This window comes from Glycine max, chromosome 16 (genome assembly GCF_000004515.6).
Source record: "Glycine max cultivar Williams 82 chromosome 16, Glycine_max_v4.0, whole genome shotgun sequence".
Classification (NCBI taxonomy): Eukaryota; Viridiplantae; Streptophyta; class Magnoliopsida; order Fabales; family Fabaceae; genus Glycine; species Glycine max.
Genome location: NC_038252.2, coordinates 31,607,445 through 31,628,665, shown reverse-complemented (window position 1 = coordinate 31,628,665; position 21,221 = coordinate 31,607,445). Strand labels below are relative to the sequence as shown.

General features: G+C 28.1%; 2 protein-coding genes and 1 non-coding gene across 4 annotated transcripts; 1 reads left to right on the top strand and 2 right to left on the bottom strand.

Moving 5' to 3' along the window:
• Positions 1–2,693: 2,693 nt before the first annotated feature.
• Positions 2,694–4,867, top strand: LOC100779463 (uncharacterized). 2 transcript variants are annotated; one of them, XM_003548017.5, is made up of 2 exons: positions 2,694–3,890; positions 4,516–4,867. In XM_003548017.5, the coding sequence occupies exons 1-2, from the start codon at positions 3,207–3,209 to the stop codon at positions 4,630–4,632; spliced, it is 801 nt and encodes a 266-aa protein (XP_003548065.1). In that variant the 5' UTR covers positions 2,694–3,206; the 3' UTR covers positions 4,633–4,867. The 2 variants fall into 2 exon arrangements, with proteins under 2 accessions (XP_003548065.1, XP_014624694.1); XM_014769208.3 differs by having other exon boundaries at positions 2,710–3,890; positions 4,497–4,867.
• Positions 4,868–11,468: 6,601 nt separating this feature from the next.
• LOC112999838 (small nucleolar RNA U19) lies at positions 11,469–11,597 on the bottom strand. The gene has a single exon (XR_003265056.1). It is a non-coding gene; the product is annotated as a small nucleolar RNA U19 (small nucleolar RNA).
• A 3,403-nt stretch (positions 11,598–15,000) lies between these two features.
• LOC100778937 (arabinogalactan protein 14) lies at positions 15,001–15,541 on the bottom strand. Its single transcript, XM_003548016.5, has one exon. The coding sequence runs from the start codon at positions 15,388–15,390 to the stop codon at positions 15,223–15,225; it is 168 nt and encodes a 55-aa protein (XP_003548064.1). The 5' UTR covers positions 15,391–15,541; the 3' UTR covers positions 15,001–15,222.
• Positions 15,542–21,221: the final 5,680 nt, after the last annotated feature.

Genomic DNA, 21,221 nt, shown 5'->3' with positions numbered 1-21,221 from the left:
TACCTTTCCCCAACACCCACATTAGCCCCACTTAAAGCACTTTGAAGCTCAACCAACTTGCATTGTTTTCAAAGTCTGGAAAAAAGAAAAATTCAATTCAGGTATTATCTATCATCTATTTGTCTATTAATCTAAAGATTTATCTTGTATTTATTAGTAACACACTTTCTAATACTCTATTTTGAACATATTTTCTATTATTGACTAGTAGTTAATGAGATTTATTAATGATTTTATAATTTTTAATAAGTAAAGATCGTGTTAGAAGTGTGTTGATAGCACTCTTCCTAGTATACTTGCATCCTTGTGCTTGCAGAACAGGGTTCATGTGTTTGTTTGCATAGGCAACTAAGGCAACATGCGATAATTACTTATGGTAGTGTCGAAGCTTGCAGCTCTCTTATGCATGTGTTTGTTTATTGCTATGTTTCAATTTCAAGTTTTTGTTGGTGGAATTGATAGGAAAGAGTCTTGAAACGTTTTTCATTGGGATAAATACATTAAATTAGTCCCTGGAATTATGAGTAGCAGTTAATAATTTCTAAAATTACAAATTAAAAATGTCATTTTAATTTATGAAATTCAAATATAAGTCACTAGTCTTTAGCTTTGTAATTTTAAAGGCTAAAATAATTGTTGATTAGTAACTTCAAAACTAACAAATTATTGTCGTTTGATTATTTCAAACATATTAATATAATATTTTTTTAATTTTAAAAATTAAATTGGTATGTGCTCATAATTTCAATTGATGGTTAAATTTGATATATTACACTTTTTCTTTCAAGTGTGGTTTGTTACCTCTCATTGCTTATTACTTCTTCAGGCTAGAAGAGTACTAAAAAATGTTGCACACCTACGATATACTTTTAATAAAAAAAATAAAGAAATTTGTTTTTAATATAAAAAAAAAGTAATAAGAAAATTGTTCTATCATGGCCATTGGCCAACAAAAATTCCCAAAGACTATTTCCGTAAGTATTGCTTTTGTGATTTGTCACTCTTGGGCTGCCCTCTCGTAAGTCATGTATCTATATACAAGAAGTGTCTGAAGTGAAAAAGGTTAAATAGAATAAATTATCAATCTTAATTTTTTTACTTTTGCATGTCACATTTATTTTTAAAATTCACATAATACTTCTATTTTATGAATATGTGATACTTAAATTCAAAATATTAACACACAAAAGTAATAAAAACATCATTATTATAAATTTTAGTTTTTTTACATAAATCCTTTTTTTAAAATTATTATACAAACTTTTTTATTTTATAAATATATTATAACTAAATTTCTCTCCAATAGTAAAAACTGGAAATCATTAAATATTTAAATGATAAAAAAATTGCTTGTAACAAACTTTCTATGTTGTGGTTAAATTGAAGTTTCATCGTGGATTTTATCTTCCAAACAAATCCCTTCAACTTCATAGCTTTCCACCATTCTGTGAAGTTTCTCCGCAGAAATGGTTCTTTCTCTTAACTTATTAAATGTTGTGGTTAAATTGAAGTTTCACTGTGGATTTATACTTTCAAACAAATTACTTCAACTTTATAACTTTCTACTATTTTGTGAAATTTCTCCACAGAAATATCACACAAAATATGTGTTGTAGGACTGACATCGCCTCTTGCATGACAAGAATCAATCCCTGTCAAATTGAACACAAAAGTTAATGTTGTTTAGTCCCTTACCTGGTTCACTTACTGACAATATAGTCCCTAAAAAATTTAAGGCTTAAATACCAAAATTTTGTTTTCTTTCCCAGTATTTTTTTTTTTTTAACTTGTTGGTCCTTACTATTTTTTTATTTTAATAAAAAAATGAAAGCTTTATTTTTCGCACACAACGCAGTGATGCACTGGAGCAAGCAAACAAAACAAAGCCTCACCTTATATAAAATATTAAATGTCACCTTTGATTCTTTTATGTTTTAGTATTTATTTATTTTGGTACATTAAATATTAAGTTTTAGAAGTTTTATTTTGATTTTTTATGTTTTTGAAATTTTTTTTTCTTTTCATTAAAAATATATAATATTTTGTTAATTTTAAATTTTAAAACAATAACAGCTAAAAACTGTCCCTATATGTATTTTAAAATAAATTATATAAAAATGTATTTGTATTATTCGGTGGAGTCAAATTTGTTTGGATGGTAAATTATGTAATTTGTTTTAAAAGGCACATAATGGTGATTTTTAGAAGAGATGGTGGGAGAATATTAAATATTTATTTAAGATAAATTTTTTATATCAATTAAATTAATTATTTTGTTGATTAATTATGATAAATTAAGTAATTGAATGTTGTAAATAAAAATAAAGGTGCCAGTATTACAATAAACGAGGAAAAAGACATAGTTATAATTAATAAAAAAATCCACTTGACAATATTACATTTTAGTGTTATTTAATAATTGATATGCCAGAAAAGTGTACAAACTTATGGACAATGTCAATGTCCTGTGCTGAGGTCTCACTCTAGCTTCCTTCTTTTACTTTCTTTATGTCTTTTTCAACAAGCAACCGACAATGTCTCTCCCCTTCTATCTCTATTGATCAGAACAAATGCAACAAAAGATTCATTTTATTTTTCTTCACATGTGAAAACACCTCTCTACTTGTAGTTGTTACAAAATCGCCGGCTGATAACAATAAATAAGAACTAAAAGGTAGAACCTAATTTGCTTGGCTTGGTCATTTAGTCATTACTTCGTTTTTGCGCACAGAATCAAAACTGAGCTTTATCCTAAGTAAACCGTCCATTATTATTTAGGCATATAATAAAGTTTTGTTTTATTTCTTTGGTGTACTTTAATACTCTTTTTTGGGTGTACTTATAAGGGAGTTTAATAATCCAATAGAAAATTGGAAAGAAATATCCAGGAATGCTGTCTTAGAGGCAATTATCCTTGGTGGGGCCCACATGTACCATACTCAAATTTGTCATCTTCAACAAAGATAAGCACTCAAGCCATGCATATGCTGATGGCCTATGAGTTTCATCAGGACACATCCATGGTGGCATGCTCTTTCAATTCCCAATTGAAATTCCCCCAAAGCCACCTTTTTTTTATTCAATAAATCAACACCCAATTTTCAAAATTCCAACTTGTAAATTGTAATCAATTTTCTTTCCATTTGTCAAACCATACCAATCAACCAACCTCGTTGCTTCTTGTGATCACTCTTTGAACCACCCTCATGGATATTGATGAGTGGGAGTTTCTCTCTGATGATGGCTACCTTGATTTCAATGAAGAGGGTGGGAAGCAAAAGCAAAAGCAAAGTTCCTTTGGAAAATTGGACTCAAAGGGTGTCTTTGACATGGACTACTTTTGCTCATCACCACCACCAAGGGTGAGAACTCAACTAGTCCCTTTGCCAATTCAATTGGAGCCAAGAATTGGGAAGGCCCCAGAAGATGTTTTGGTGAAAGACATCATCAAGAGTAGTCCTATGGAAGTGGCTGTTATGGCCCCATCAGAGAAAACCAAGGAGTTTGAGGCTGTGGAAGCTGATAGAGTGAAGGTTTTCTTCAAGATCAAGGAGAAAAGTGAGTTTGTGGACATGAAAAGGGGGATCTTGCCTCCAATGGATGCCGGTGCCTTGAAATTTGAGGACAAAGGTGAGGCCATGGAGATCATCACCTCTCCCAGAAGGAAGGTTATTGAGAAGGATGTGTGTGACAAAGAAGAGGAGACCACTTGGGAGGAAGAGAACAACAGTGGTTTCAACTTGTGGAAGTGGAGTTTGACAGGTGTTGGAGCTATCTGTTCTTTTGGTGTTGCTGCTGCTACTATTTGTGTTCTCTTCTTTGGAAGCCAGCAGAGGAACAAACTAAAGAAGGATCAGAAAATTCGGTTCCAGATCTATACTGATGACAAGGTTAGCTAGTCTCAATTTTTTTCATTTGGTTTGTTGCTTATAAAAATCTTAAAATCAAAAGTTTTATAAAAACTGTCCTCGACTACAATTTTAGCTGCAACCTCAAGGTTTTTGAAGTTTAATAGGTCTTTTTGTATAATTCTCCAATCAGAATTGAAGTTTCACCTTGGTAATCTGCATAGACATTTAGTGAAAGCCTTTGGCAGATTATCAACATAAAACTCCAATTCTAATTAGAGAATAACATCAAAAGCACCAATGAAATTGCACATAAGTTTTGTTCTTTGAAATATTCGCAACCACAACAAGACTGAAATTGTGGCTGAATAGGTTGCAATATCAAAGATAGTGACAAAATTGTGACCATAATTTTAAAACCTTGGTTGAAATAGTAAAAGTTTGTGTATGATTTAGTATAGGGTTGCGTTATTTGTTTATGAAATTTTTTTTTTTACTGCTTGTTTAGGAAATGTTATGGATAGAAAAAGTCTGCTTATTTTGTGCCAAGTTTGGAATTTTACTATGATTGGAATTTGGAATACTGTATAGTTTACTGGTTTTAGTCCAATTGTGTTTTATTTAATGGGTTGTTTGGTGTTGAAGTAGTCCTTGACTGTGATTTCAGAGGATTAAGCAAGTGGTGCAGCATGCGACCAAATTGAATGATGCAATTTCTGCAGCAAGAGGTGTTCCTATGAGCAGAGCTCACATAAGCGTTGGTGGTTACTATGATGGTCTTTGAAAGCATTTGATTAGGTGCCTTCATGAAGCAATTGGAGTCTACAATGGATCAACCATGCCATAAGATCTATTAATCTGGCCATATCCTATATTGCTGTAAATAACATGATGCCAGATGTTACCTTATTGTTGATGTTTGTTCTGTATATTTTCTCTGGTCTTGTAAATTAAGTCACAGATTAGCGGCACTTTCATTATTATTATTATTATTTGATTAATATTTTGGAATTTATGTATCAGGATGTTTCTAGCTTTAGTTTTGGTTTTTGGTAAGTGACAGCTCAGGTGAAACAGTGAAACAATGCGAAGTTTTAAATATGTAGTGAATCGTCGACTTATAAAGGTAAAATGATCTAAAAATTGAAAATATCAATGATTCTCCAAATGTTAATATAGTCTAAGGAAGATTTACATTCAGTATGATATATGACAACTATTACCGAAAGAAATTTAAGAATTCAAAGCGTAAAACTTCTTAACTATGAAGTACTGACTTCCACATATCAAATACGATGCTGAATACAGATATTAGACACGGTTAATATTCAAAATATAGGCCACTACGACACCCCTTATATATATATATAAAATTGGGAATAAAGATTTATATCATTCACATTCTAAAAACAAAGTTGTTAATAACGTTTCACAATTTTCAAATAATACGAAGAGGGATCATTTCATAATACAATCTTTACAAAACAAAAATAGCAACATAAAATGAATCATATATCCTAAAAGTTAAAACGAGTCAGCAAAAATAATGCTACAAGCCTCATAATATTTAAAATATAAGTTAATTTTTTTTTATTTTTGTATGATAGTAATGTCTAACAAGTATTTAGTCAAGAATAAGTGTCAATTCAGTGTCTTGACTCATGTCCAAAGAGTATCAAAGAGGTGTTCAAATAAAAATAAAAAAAAAACTAGTAATATTATTTAATTGGAACACAATAAAGAGGTGTTTGAAAGTGTTGAAGATATGTCATTCTATAGATGTGTTTGGTGTTTCCTAACTTCTTAGCATATTGTGAATAAAAAGATTTATTTTATAGTATCTTTTCATGTAACTAAAATTGAAACTTATGAAAGTATGTTTGACAATGAGATAATGAACAAATTTTCATTTTAATCTTTCAAGCTATTGAGTTGTAAACTTTGAATTTTATATTCAAATGATTCGAATATTTTTCAATCGATAACATTATTAATTTATTTGATATTGTTAGAAGGAAACATTGTTCTAAATATAATGGTTGAAGAAGAATGTTTGAACAATATCTAGATAGATCAAATGATTAAAGTTCTGGTATTTTAAGATCAACCGAAAACGAGTTATTTAGGTTTTCTTGCTTTAGTCAAATTATGACTACATCTTTAAAAAATGAAGACAGTATAGAACAAAGTTTTATTCAAAGAAAATACCAGTTCCTCCATATTTTCTTCCTCCAGGTTTTGTGCCTATCTTGGGAGTTGGGATGCTATCATAAACTTTTGGAAATACGCAAAATACATATTCTAGCACAAAATCTATGACCGCAGAGCCCAAATACTTTGATTGGGTTTGATTGGGACAAGTTTGGATAATTATCAATTCTGTGCAATTAACTTAAACCAGGCCTTTGAACAACTAATTGTTTTATTTTCCAGCCAAATTAGGTTAGGCCAATGTTTGATTAATGATCCTCTCCTTTCATATGGTTTAAGCCCGTACCTTAGTGTTACCTATTATTTCTTTCTTAATTATAATATAACTAATTATCCATGTTTTTCATCAAATTTTTAGAACTTGGAAGGAATCTTAAGTACATTAAAGAGGGTACCTTAATGTTCTATTCTGTTTCTAGATTATTATTTTTTTTTTCCTTTTTAGTTCCATCAACCACTGAGGTAGCTAGTCAAGGCAGGGGTTACTCGTTATTGTCAAGTAGTTACTTCTTCATTCTGCTTACGTCTCTAATGAAAAAGAGAAACCCACATAAATCTAAAGAGCAAATTGACAAGAATTCCCCCACTCACGTGAAGATATTTGTGATATGCATGAAGTCACAAATTGTGATGAAGAGAGAAAATGAGAGATTGAAGAAGCCACCCATCCAAACAAAGTAAGATTAATTGAGACATGACCCACTTGGGACAATGACTCACTCTAGCTGCCTTTGTGGACGATCACCAATGGGCCACGGTGTTCATTGCTTCATTGTCAACATAAGTGACGTGGGGTGGTGAATGTTCATTTAAAATATGAGAAAATTGGCTGTGATGGTGATACCCCATTTCGGATCTATCTATTTGAATGTACCCTGTATTTTGAATTGGAAGCAACCATTGGAATTGTGGGGTTGCCAAAGATTCCAATAATTCGAGATTCACAACTTGGGGATCAAAGAAAAAGCTCACAAAGGATAAAAGGGAATCTTGGGTATGTTTTTTTGGTGTTCGACATGATGTACACTAATGTAGGCATATCTTCTAAGTTTTAATAAAAATTTAAATCTTGATTTATTGTGAAAGAATAATCCTCCAATTGATAGAAATCTAGGATATATAGTGTTTTGCTTGGTGATTTTTTGCTTTGTTTATGTAAATGGATTTTTTGTTTTTGACAGAAAGAAAGTGCCTGTCAAATATTAACAATGGTTAATCAACATTTAAATAAACTAGCGATCAAACTAAGCTTGGTTTTATTTTTATTTTACTGAAAACTAAGCTCGATTATTGATTGAGTTTTCATGGGTGCTTTTTATCAGTCTTAAGCATATTATGATCATATGTATAGTAAATATAATAAATTAGTAGAAGTTGAACAATGAAATTCGTTGTTGATAGTTCAAGCGTTTCTTCTTTGCTCTTGTAACGAACATTGTCACATTTACAACTTTTAGCATGCAGGCTCTCCGACTCTCTTTTCCCTGTTAATTAATTGGAAGTTATCGGAAATTTATTTCATTTTGTATAGAGTAATGAATATTTTTTGTGAAAGAAACATATCCTTCTAAATATAAGTATAAAAAAAAATACCCTTCTAATAATAATAATAATGGTCAATGAAAATGACATGAAAATATTTTGCATCAAAGTGTTCATGATTGGATTGATTTAAGTTTATGATAAAATCAAATTCGAAGAGTTTTTTTTTATATACTTATAACTAATAGAAGTATGATTATATTATAATTTAGTAACAAGATATCATTATGAAAAACAGAGAAAATTATAATTTTTATTATTAAATCTTCATTAATAGAATATGATCATGTGGAAGAGTTTTTTTCTTACTTATAACTAATGATGATGGATCTATATTTGATAAAAAGAAAACTCTTCAACAAGATCATATTCTAGAGAGGATACAAATTCTGTTTTTTTTTTTACCCATATTTCAAATCCATTTTGTTTTTTTTAGAAGAAATCCATTTAGGTTAATAGATGTTAAAAGTAATTGATTTGGCTGCTAATCATGAAGAACCAATGCATTTTGTTTTAATTGAAAGGGGAATGCCCCCAAAGAAGAACCAACACATGTAGATTACGCATTTAATACATAAAATATGAGAAATTATAAACGAAATATAAATTTTAGTAAAACTAACTGAAAAGTTAAAAGATAGAAACTTCTAAATTAGTTTATTAAATTATAAATATTTAAAAAATATAAAATAACATATTTAAAAAATATAATAAGAAAATTGAATAAATATTTTAAGGATAAAAAGAAAATAAAAATATTTCAAAAAATATTAGAAACTAATAATAAAATATTAAAAGTTATTGAAAAAAACTTATTTATCCAACAATCAAATAAATTTTTCAATTAATAAAAAAAACTAAAAAAGATCTTTCAATTAATAAAAAAAAACTAAAAATGATCTGAAATAGCTTTGTGAACATAGTCCAAATGAAAAGAAAACCATTTGAATGGGTTCTAAATCAAGTCCTTTTTTCATTTTATAGTTGCATCAGGGCCTTAACTCTCCCAAATTTAAAGGAATTGCAATTTTCACCCGGATGCATCAATTATTTTTCCAAAATGCCCTTACAAAGGAGATATGTTTTTGTTATATTAAACACACAACAAAAACATATTTTTGTTATAATATACATATTTTTATTATAATACATGGGGATGCAAAAAAGATATTAATGGAAATATGTTTTTGTTACAAAAATATTTCCATTTTGATTTTGTCCAATATTATCACTGAAATTGCATATTTGATATTGTATTTGGACTCATTTAATTTTATTAATCTAAAGTTAAAAAATAAAATTATTTTTAAAATATCTTTCATTGAAACTTACTATCATAAATATAAAAAAAGTCATCAAAAATAAAAAAAAATAAACAAAAGATGTTTTAAGAATAATAACATTAAAAACAATAAAATTAGTGAGATTTACTTATTTTTATTTTATTCCAAATCGCAGCATTGATTTTGAATTAACAACTTTTATTGTTAGTGCCATCAGACTAAGACCCGGTCAGTCGAACCACTTGACACAAAAACCGACCGAACAACTCAACGATCAAACTCGTTTGGGTTTTTCCAAAATAATACCTTTGTGTTGCGCTAAGCATTTTAGATCTACCTCAAACGACATGTTTAGCTAGTTTGACTTCAAATTTATAATCAATTTGAGTATTTGTTAGACTAAACATGCTTTTGACTTTGTAAATTTATGATCAATTTGAGTATTTGTTGGACTAAACATGCTTTTGACTTTGTATTAATGTCATCAAATCAGTCAGAAATTAGATTAAATTGGTGTTGAGCAACCCAAAAGAAGCAAAAAGCTTTTCTTTCTCTTTGTTGTCCCTCATACAGGATACACATAATAAAAGTTGGTACTCTCATGCTGTTAAGTTGCTACTTAAAGCTACTTTTCTAAATCTGGCGTTCTTTTTCGAGTTTCGCATATAAAAATCACTATTGACATCTTTGGTCATTGTGAAAGATGACGTCTAATAAGAGGTTAAAGCAGTTTACTTTTTTATGCATATTTTTTTTTAAATTGACAATGATATTAGAGCCCCTCATTAAAAAGTAATTGAAAACCTAAGGAACTAGCACATAGTATCGCACGTGTAACAACAATTAGGAAACGTTGTTCACTTGTTCTAACTTCTGAGTGTAAATTAGATCTAATTGCGAAGCAAATATACAGATCAAAATGGAGGAAGCACCGAGCAACAACTTCAGTGTCTTCTAGGGTGTGATTCACGCACTATCAAAGAAAGAAAGACGAAAGATGGTTGTGGTGGACGAGTTAAACCCTAGAAATGTTAGTGGAAGGTGAAGGGTAAAAAATTCCCAATGTAGATATGATCGTAAAATTGTAAGAAAAAGTTACACTCTCACCACATCAGCAATACATTCCAATTTTATTTGTTTTCACTTGTCTAAAAAAAAATTGAAATAAAGAAAAAAAATTCAAGTTTTATGGGCAATGTTAGCATTAGACCATTATATACGAGACTTGAGGGAGCAATAGTAGAACAAGAGACATGAAAATATCTAATTTTAATAAAAATTTTAGAAACTTATTTGTTATTTATTATAAAATTCTCTAATTTTTTTTTATTTTTTTCTTATATCCTCTTATTTAATTATTCTCTTTAACATTAATAAGAAATAATTAAATAAATTAAGAGATATGAAAATGTTATTTGGAAATAATAATATAATTAATTTGATATACACGAATTAATTAAAAAAATATAAACCTAAGATATATGACCGAACAAGGAGAAAGAGAAGCTCTTAGATTCTCCTAATTTGCACAACACCCACTTAAACCCATTTTTATCAATTAAATTAGATTTATATCGAGTTAATAGCATGTTCAATGTAAAAATAATAACTTTAGCCAAATTTAATAACACTGATTGAAACCATTTTCTTTTGATTCATAACAGAAAAATTAGATAACATTGGTTAATAATCATAAAAAAAGGTGTCCGAATCTAGATGAGAAAAGAACAAGAATAAAAAAAAATCGTTCCTCTCCTTCAAAAGATTCGTCTAGCTCTTGGCCTCCGTGCGAACCGAAAGACCTAACATTTTTAGTTCTTTCAGCTTTCTGGTGAAGGCTTTTAGAGTCTTTTTCTGAAACATAGAGAAAAAAAATACCCAAACATATAACTCTCCTCGTATTTTCCAAATCATACAATTTTATTATACACCATGCAAATTCGGATTGGGAGACACAGATTTACACTATATTTTATAATTTTTTTTTTCAAAAACCCGTTAAGAATTCGAATTTTTAAGAAAAATTATTTTTTAAAAGATTTAAAAATAATACAAACAAAGAAAGAAAACTATTTCTTGCTCAATGTCTTTCAAAATGTTTCCCACACAATATTTTTAAACTATTTATATTAATTTTAAATCTTTAAAAAAATCACAAGTCAAATTCTCAGCAAATTTTTGAAAAAAAATTTAAAAAATATAGTGTAAATTCGGGTTTCTTTATCCCGAATTTACACTATTCACAATAAAATTATATGTTTTGATAAATAATGAAGAGAGTTGTATATTTGGATATATAAATTTTTTCAGTATGTTTCGGAAAAAAATGGAGACTTTAATAATATACAAATGATAAGGTTTCAAATTAATAATCTTCAAGCCAACAAAAACAATTAGCAGTAAATTAACTATAAAGCATTTAGAAAATTGAAAATAAAATTAATAACAATAAAGAAATGTGAATATCCGAATATATCTAGGTAAAGAACAGCGAATGATGCGTTCCGCACCATCAAACGTAAAACGGCGTTTGTTTTCACCGTTTAGTTATTCTGGAGGCAAAAAAAAAAAGAAATTATAAAAAAAATGTGAAAGGCTGCTTGAGGAACAATTGATGTGAGAATGCAGAGAGTCCCTTCAAAAGGCCTTTCTCTGAATGGAAACAAACGTGAATTTGGTTCCGATTGATGTGCGCCTCCTAACTAAGCCGCGTATGAAATTGGGTATTTTCATAGGGCTACTCAAAGAGGCGTGCAAAAACGCGATGCGATTGCGATTGCGATTGAGAAGTGATTTGTGAACGGAGAATGTGCGGTGTTAGAAACCTATTTTTCATTTTGAAGCGGGGTTGAATGAACTGGAGAGAAGTAGAACGCGATTTTATAATGAAGAAAAATGGAGAGTTCGAGAACAATGGGCTGTGCGGCGCAGGAGCAACGTAAGATTTATGCTGAGGTTTTCAGTTTGGGCTTTAGGGTTTCCTCCTTGTTGCCAATTTGAAATGAAGGTTTTCGGATTCAATTCACCTTATTACCCTCCGTTTCCTTGTTCTGTTTTTTTTTTTTTTTTCATGAACCATATTTCGTACCAGACAAGGTCAATATAGGTAATAAAATTTCCTCTCAAAGTGTTTATTTAACATAATTATATATTATAATTATATATTCAGAACTAAAAGATAAGACTTCTAGTTAAGTTTTTTCCTATACAAGATCTTTTGTTGTATTGTACCACTCACACTAGAGGTAAAATTTAGGGAAAGATATGTTTGTTTTTCATATAATTTTGTGAAATTTTGTTTTTATTCATCAAGGTTTTATATTATTTAATTTAGTTTCTATATTTTACAAAAACTTGTTTTTAATTCCTTCTTACAGAATTTTTACAGACAATGTTAACTTTTGTCTAAAGTGATAAACGTAGTATAATTTTTAATAAAAAAAATGATTAAAATGATGCTGGAATTGTTTTATTTTTTTTAAGTATTAATGTCTCTTCAAAGATATCAAACCAAAACTTTCAATGACTCTACTTTTTCTTTATTTTCATCATTGTGTTGTATATTTATTCTTATGTCTTTTTTTATTTTTATTTTTTGTTTATTGAACATTACTTCCATGAATTTGCATGGCACATAGACAATATAATTTATTTGTTATTTAGGAAATGATTTCAACACTATTTGTGAGAAAAGGTTAAAAATAAGTTTTTTTAAAGTTCATAAATTAAATTAGATGATATGAAACTACAAAGACTAAAAAAAAAGATTTTATAAAAGAATAAAGACTAAAAATATATTTTTCTCATAATTTAGCAAAATAAATTTTAGGATGAATGATTGATTTGGTCCTTGAAAAAACACAATGAATTTAGTTCTTGAAATTAGTAAAATGACAAAAAAAAAATTTCTAAAAATTTCTATAATGTCATTTTAATCTCTAAATTAACTATTTGTTGTCATTTTATTCCTGACAATATTTTAAAATTATCAATTAAGTCACATGACTTTTTGAATTTTTGAATTAAGATGAGTGACAAATTATATTTTCAAAAATCTTTCCATCATATTATTATTTTTAAGGACTAAATCGACGGTGACTCACATTTTCATGATAAAATTGACTATTTATTTTAAATTTTATCTTTCTTAATAAGTTTTGTTATATTTAATTAAAAATAATTATGTATGAGCCCCTCGATAATTACAAATACCAATATTCAGAATAAATTGCATTCTCCTCTTTTAACATATGCAAATGTTACTCTACCTTCTCTTTTTATGTAAACATATGCACTCCTTTTTTTCCAGACAAATTTAAATATTTGATACTTTATCTATTTTTTAAAAATGTTAAAATTTTGTTCGTTTTTATTAAAAATATTTTTTAACAAAAATGTCAAAATTTTGTTAGTTTTTATTGAAAATATTGTCAAGATATCTTTTATACTATCATCTACTGAAATATGTAAGTGTTGTATCATTTTTTCTTGTATTAAAATTTGAAAATTGATTCTAAAAAAATTGAAAATTAAAATACAAAGTCACCCCTTAATAATTAAATGTAAGTATGTAATATAAATTTTTTTTCTCTCTCCCTCCCCCTCATCAGCTAACACTTTAGGTGTAAGACTAGTAGGGTAAGCATCCACAATGACCATTTATTGCTCATTCAAAACTCCCTTCTTTGCAAGCCAATCAGCACAGCTATGTCCTTCTCTTAGAGTATAATGAAAACTCAAGTATATAAAGATTTGTTCATAAAACTTTTTATAAATATTAGTGTGCCAATAGTTCTTATAAAAGTTCATGATAAATTTTTGGGAACGAAGAAGTTTTGAATTTAAAACGTATTTAAATAAAAAAGTATTTTATCTCTTAATTTATTTGGTGTAGATTTTATTTGTGGCTGGAGATTTTTTTGTCATACTTAATTGCTGATAGCCTTGTTAGGCATGAAGCATCACAAGACAGCCAACTTGTTGTTTACAATGCTTGTCCTCACAGTTTAAGTGACAAGCTTTTAGCATATGCAATAGGCATTTCATTTGTTAGATTTTGTTAGTTTTTTTTTTTCTACATCATAAAAAGAACAAAGTTTGAAAGGACTTTCTTGAATTTTTTTAAATTATACAAATATTTTTTAGTTTTTGGTTATTAAGTGTTAGATTTTGTAAAAGTTTTAGTTTTTGAATAACAAGTTTCTATATTTTTGGACTTTCTTGAGTATCGGTTGATTGTTGTGGATCTTTTTGTGGGAAGTGTGGCTTTTTCTAAGTTAACTTATATTAAAGATAAAGAAACTAAACAATATTAAATCCTAATATTTTCTTAATTTTCAATCGTAAGTCACATAAGAACAAGCAAGTGAGCATCACTCATAAATCCTGATTGACATTTGGTCTGAAATCAATTTTAGAAACGCTTGACATCAGCAACAACAAAGTATCTGCAATACTTCTATATTATTCTATTCGATAGTCCTAAAAATGCAATCATGCGTAAATCCATGATAATAAACTATATTTAGTATATTATGAATTGAAAATGGACACATATATTGTTTTATTATGGATTCCGAAAATGAGAGTGCAAGAGGTTATTATGGTTTATATAAAATAATTAATAAGTATATGTTTTTCTCTTTAGTTTTGTTTGTTTTCTACCTTAAATTATGTTTCCTATATAAAATAATTAACATTTTGATTATCAAATTATAAGTATTTTTCATAAAAATCAATGCATATATAAGTATCCAATATTTTTTTTTTTATCAATGGTACCCCTAATAGCCAAGTTTGGCTCCGTCCCAGACCATCACGGTTAAGTTGTGAAAAGAATTAAAGTTTAAAATCGTTATGCAAACTTGATTGATATGAGCCTAAGAAATAACTGAAAGACCAAATAAAGTGTTATAAAACATGACACACCTTATGGTGCACAAGACATTGAGTAAAGAACTAAAAAGATAAATATTTTTATTGAAAGATACAAAATTATATTATTCATGATTTTTTTATAACTAGATTTTCTTTCGGGCGAGAAATTGTGGATGATAGCAAAGAAATTGAAATAAGCCTCATAACTTCATAAAGAATAAGAAGAGTGCTCAATAATCTAACCAAAAGAAGAAGGGCATCATGAACAAATTCATGAAACCAAACAAATGACATTAATATTACATCATCAAATTCAAATTAAAGCCCATAATATAAACATAACAAACAAAAAAGTACAGTGGGAAATGAATGTGTCACAAAGTAATATGAATCATAAAAATGATGAAAACACAATGAATCCCATACAATACAATTAGTTGCTTGCTTCATTGTTGACAAACTCAGAAGAGAAGCCCAAAAGCAAGAGCAACGAGTGAAGCAACCGCTGTTGGCACGAACAAGGTGGTAGCATCCGATGTAGGACTTGGAGCTGGTGAATCTGCAGCTGATGCTGCCATGATCAACATGGCCATGACAACAAAGAAAAGCTTCATCTTCAATGCCTCCATTTTTTCTCTGAAAATAAAATTTGGTTTCTTTTCTTTCCTTTGAGAAATTAAAGAGACTTGAGAAGATCGAGGAGGCAAATGCACAAAACTAGTAGTGGGTGGTGAAAACAAAGTGGTGGTGTAGGGTGTTTTTATATAGTTGATGCAAGAAGAACACAACAAAATGTGTAGGGATTATTGTTTTTTGTAACGGGCAGGCTATAGCTGCTGCCCCAACATTATTTTTTTTAATTTTCGAGGATTTCAAGGCTGCCTTATGGCTTCCCACAAAGAAAAGAGATTATTTATGGGTTCGTCAGCTTTTATTTAAATATATGTCATAATTTATGTTGTAAAGTGTCTGTATGCATGGGGCATTTATTATTAGGACAAGAAGAAAAGCTTATTCAGAGTTTGTGTTTTATTTTATTTTAGACCTATTATCATCGTTTAGTAAATAAGTTTCTTTTTACTTGTGTTTAGTAAATGGGTATGAGAATTTTTATGGTGACCCCAATAATTTAGGGTTTTTTAATATTATTAATTTTTTAATCAATTAAATTATAGATTATGTTCTTATTAATTATTTTTTATTTTTTTCAAATTAATCATTGATTATTATTTTTTAAATTATAATTTTTTTTAAATTAAAAAAAAATGATTAAAGATAACTTCATAAGTTTGAACCCTAAAATCTGTTTAGTTACTTTTAACACTTTTTATAAAACATATGTTTAAGAAATAACAATAAGAATTTTTTAAACCTTAAACCCTAAATTCTAAAAGATTTTTTTTTTTATAAAGAGTGTTGAAAGTAACTAAAAAGATTTTTGAATTTGGACTTTTAAAATTATCTTTAATCATATTTTCTAATTTAAAAAAGTTTAATTTCAAAATTTTAAAAAATAATAATTATGGACTAATTTGAAAAAAAATGATTAATTAGAAGATTGCATATAATTTGATTAGTTAAAAACTAACAATATCAAATTTTCTAAAATTATTTAAGTCGACATAGAAAGTTATGTTTAATTTTTTTAAAGAAGAAGCAATATTGGACTGATTTAAAGTTAACTTTTCTATCAAAAAATAAAATTAGATTATTTTATTTAAATATATAATTAAAAATCTATAATATTTATGTAACTCATCATAGACCAATGCAACATATTAATTTAGAAAGAAAAAAAAATCCAATTTACACCATTCATTCCTATATTATATGCAGTTTAATACAAAATAGTCACCAAGCTTCTCAACATGTATAAATTATAGCATGGACACAATATTTTTAGCCCCAATTATCAACATCAATAATCAAATAAATTTTATAATTTATTTTTTTTGTAGTTTTTAAATAAGAATAAAACATAATGAAATCATTGTATATTGTATAAAAAATATATTATATTAATATACAATTGATAAATTATTATAAAATTTTCATTATATATGAAAATAATAAATAAATAATCTAATTAGTTATATCCTAATTCACTTTATTAAGAGTTTTCAAAAAAGATTATATTTTTGAAATAATGCCTTTTTACAATACTTTTAGATTCATTTATAAAGTTTAGTTTTGTTGTATTAATTGTGAATATAAATATTTTCATTATATAAATTAGTTTAAAGTAATTGCTATAATATTCAAGAATCTTATGATATACAATAATTTATGATTAAATAATAATATTAAAAAAATAATACATATTTAAATAATGTGGATTGAGAAAATTTTGTTAAAAAAATATAATTCATTTCAATGATCTTTCCGCCCCAAATATAGTCTTATAACTTTTGATTACAGAAATATCTTAATTTTAGCAAAAAAAAAAATAATACAATCAATATATTTTAATTAAATTTGAAATATATAAGCTTAAGTAAAAAATTATTGGGTAATCCTTTCTCAGATTTCCGGTCAGCCGCACCTGCCCGTTTGGTTGTTGGACAGGGTGTCTTATTGGGCTTCTCGGTGCCATACAGCTGTCGCCAACGGTTTGCAGGCCCACTACTCTTCTTTCATGTTTTTTTATAGTTACTTTCCTTTTCTTTTCTTAAAATAAATTTTTTTATTGCCTTTCTTTAAAGTAAAATAATTGAGTGTGAACTTTGAATATACTTCGTCCGAGCCTGATATTGTTATAGTACTTGGTTTCAAAATGAATGCTTTTTTATATTAATAAACTAAATAATGGTTATATATTTTCATTTTATAAAATTAATTTGTTTATCTACTTGAACCAAATAAAATTTGCTTGAGTGTAAATTTAAGAAGGCGCTGACCATTCATGAATTTAGAATGTGAAGAATAATTTGTTGGGGAACCTTAATTATCATTACTATCATTACATGTTTAGCTTTCATATGTTATTATATAATAGATGGATATATAATAAATTAATGGTTCTATTAATTAATAATTTCTGTAAAGATTTTCAGTGATTTAATTTGTAGTTAATATGTTGTTGTTTAGGTATTTCCAATGTGTGGATAATTTAACAAAACACTGAGAGTGATGCCTGTTGAGCTGGTTTATAGACTTTTGTTACCTGGATTCACTGGTCCTTCCAATTGTGTGTATATATTATATAAATATAAAATGAACATTGATAATTTTGATGTCGACTAACTAATCTCATTAACTTATTCTCCCGTGTTGGCCATGTGGTTCGTGATGATTGAGCAGTTGAAAAATACTACATTTTTGTTGGCAATACTTCCATTAAAAAAATTGAAAAAAAAAATAGTTTTGCTATCCCATGGCAAAAGGTTTTTTGTTGCATTTTGCACCTCTAATTGGGTGTTACATGATTGCCTCACATTCAGTGTTGATTAGGTGTGACATGACAAAAGTTTGGCAAAACTCAATTCCCTTTGCCATGAAGAACTCTTTCAAGGTTTATAGACATGGTTCAGCCAGAGTGGCTTAAGCTATTTAAGCCCCTATAATCTATAATCTAATCATAGAATGAATCATTTATTTTTTGCATATCAAATAATATTTTTTAATAAAGGTATTTATAAATTTTACATGCATAAAAGGATGTGCAAGTTTTCTCTTGAAAAAAAAAAAAGATGACTAAGTTCCATTTCTATTCATATATATATATATATATATATATATATATATATATATATATATAACAATTTAAAAATTATGAAATATAATTAAAATCATTAGTAAATACCTTGTTTAGTTTTGCTAAGTTTGGTCTTTCTTTAGACTTAGGTTGTCAAGTTTTTTCTCATGTTCCTTCTTTTGTTTATGGCCAATTATTAGGTGATGCTGATTGTATGTTTTTGCCTATTGCATTATAATCTTTCGTGGGTGTGGAGCTGATTCCTCTCCCTTTTCAGCAAAAAATAAAAAACGTAAATACCTAATTTGAATGCAATGGGAATTGTTTCTAAGAAAAACATTTGATGAAAATTAAAAGACAATTTGTATAAGAATAACGATAAAAACTAGAGAGGAAGGAAAAAAAAACCCTCAGAAGCAAATAGTAATTGATTAATACTATAGTAGTGCTCCTCTCGTCAATAGCATGAAACTCATTTGTTCAGTGGAAGCGCATATTCAGTTGTGCTACATTCTTGAGGAAGTTAATCAAATAGTAGTAGTTTATTTACTTGATAAGTGTGTGTTTGTGGACTAGTATTTGTAAACTTGATTTTGTAAAAAATAATTTTGATTAAAATTGATGTTATATGAATGCTAGCTTTAATCTTGAAAGCTTGTTTATTATATAATTTAGTGTAAAATTTTCAACTCAACACAAAAGTTACTTTTTATTATGGGTATTAAATGGGTTTGCTTTTGAACCAGGGTAATTATTTATGGCAACTGTTATTTTTACTTCACCTCTTTACTATTATACTTCCCTTTTCTTTTTCTTTTTCTAACTAGTAAATGCGCACTCCTCCCTCATCACTTCCTCATGTTCTTTAGAAAAAAAAACAAAAAAAACAAACCTTATCTGCAAATTTACCAATTGTATCATACCCCCAACGTTTGTTTTGTACGTTAAGAATCCTACCAAGCATCTCAACATCTACAAGAGTCATGTTGAAGAAATTCTCAATCCTTGAATCCTCAATAGTCAATCTTGTACCGAAACCTAAACATCATTTCAATCAAATAAACCCCCTTCTCTCCCCTTAGATCCGTGCTTGCGCCCGAAACAACACCAATTTGAACCCAACACCTGCTGACGAAAAAAATGTTCCAAACTAGGGAAAGGGGCAATTGTGATGGTAGGTGATGTGGAATGATCAATGACAAGTAGAAAGAATGTTATAAGTAGAGAGAGATAGAGGAGAATAAAACTCAAATAGAAAGACATTTGTTGTGGTTATGATGGAATTGCTAAATTTGCAAACAAGGGGAGTGTGTGTTTTCCTGAAGAACGTGAGGCAGGAAGTCATGAGTGAGGAGTGTGCATTTAAAAGGGTATTTTAGGAAAATAAGAAGAAAGGGGAGTGTATTAGTAAAAGGGGGAGTGAAAATAGCAATTGCCTTATTTAAAATTAAAAAAAAAAAAAAAGCGAGTGCGGCGTTCGGGGTTGGATACTATCCTACGACTGTAGGCACATATAATAAAATCTGTAGCAAAGGTTTGATTTTCTCTGTATTTGGATTAATATTTATAAAATTGATTTTGAACGAAATTAATTTTAATTAAAATTGATTTTAAGTGAAGTAATTTATTTTGAATGCTTTTATCTTGATAGCATGATTGCCATAATACTTGTGTAAAATTTTCAACTCCATACAAAAACTACTTTTTATTACTTCTAGTCAAACCAAGATTTTGAGACAAAATCAATTTTATCTATCAATAACTAAACATCTATATTTTTATAAAATGAAATTCAACTCTAGTGAAAATCAATTCTCATTATTCTAACCATCAAACCAAACACACTCTTAAGTGGGATTTTTTGAATTCAATTGGTTTGAGTTGTAATCTTAATTGACTAGTTTGGGTGGTAATTGGCAAAATATTATTTTGTAATTTTGTGCTAACTTATTTGTTGGATATCATCAAAGTAAAAATATTAGAATTTTCTATTTTAATAATTAATGTGGGTTAATATTATAAGACAATTATATTAATTATTTATTATTATTGGATTTTATTTTATGTGATCAAATTAAATGAGTTTGTTACACAACTAAATAAGATGATATGAACTAAATGAGTATATGTCAGTGTTGACCCATTAAGAGATAATGAAAATCCTATTAGGTTAACACGTTATAAGAAGATTATGATTTTCAATATACCGAGTCATCACACATACTTTCTTTTTTTCTCTCCACCTGAAGACTTAAGAAGGTCTCATTGAGAAATAAAGAGGCTCCAGTCGAGGAAGAACCATAATGTCATTGTTCGTTATCGTGATGGATAACCGCAAAGATCTTACAACAAATATCGAAAAACACTTAGATCGAGAAACAAAATCTAGGTATTTTATTTAATCTTTTATAATTAAACATGTTGTAGATCCTAGGACTTTTGGTGAATTGTCCTAGATTATAGATCTATGAAATTTTAGCTTTCACATAAAGAATAAAGATTAAAGATATTCTAACAAGTGATATTAAAGCAGGTTTTCATTGTTTGATTGTTAGGATTAAGTTTTTCTATATAAAACATTATGTGTCATTGCAAATCCTTGGATGCCATTGTCTTGATGTTACACACGTGGCAAATTTTTTTTGGATGAATATGTGCCTTCTACTTCCTTGATACATGAAACGATGATGCTATAATAAATTTGATATAGCGTGATAACATTATTTACATATGTGATATTTATTCCATAATTTAAGTATAAATCAA

Bases quoted from the DNA above. Each gene is read 5' to 3' on its own strand.
- LOC100778937 (XM_003548016.5), bottom strand. From the start codon at position 15,390: ATGGAGGCATTGAAGATGAAGCTTTTCTTTGTTGTCATGGCCATGTTG.
- LOC100779463 (XM_003548017.5), top strand. From the start codon at position 3,207: ATGGATATTGATGAGTGGGAGTTTCTCTCTGATGATGGCTACCTTGAT. The intron at 3,891-4,515 runs GTTAGCTAGTCT...CTGTGATTTCAG, and splicing joins AGATCTATACTGATGACAAG to AGGATTAAGCAAGTGGTGCA.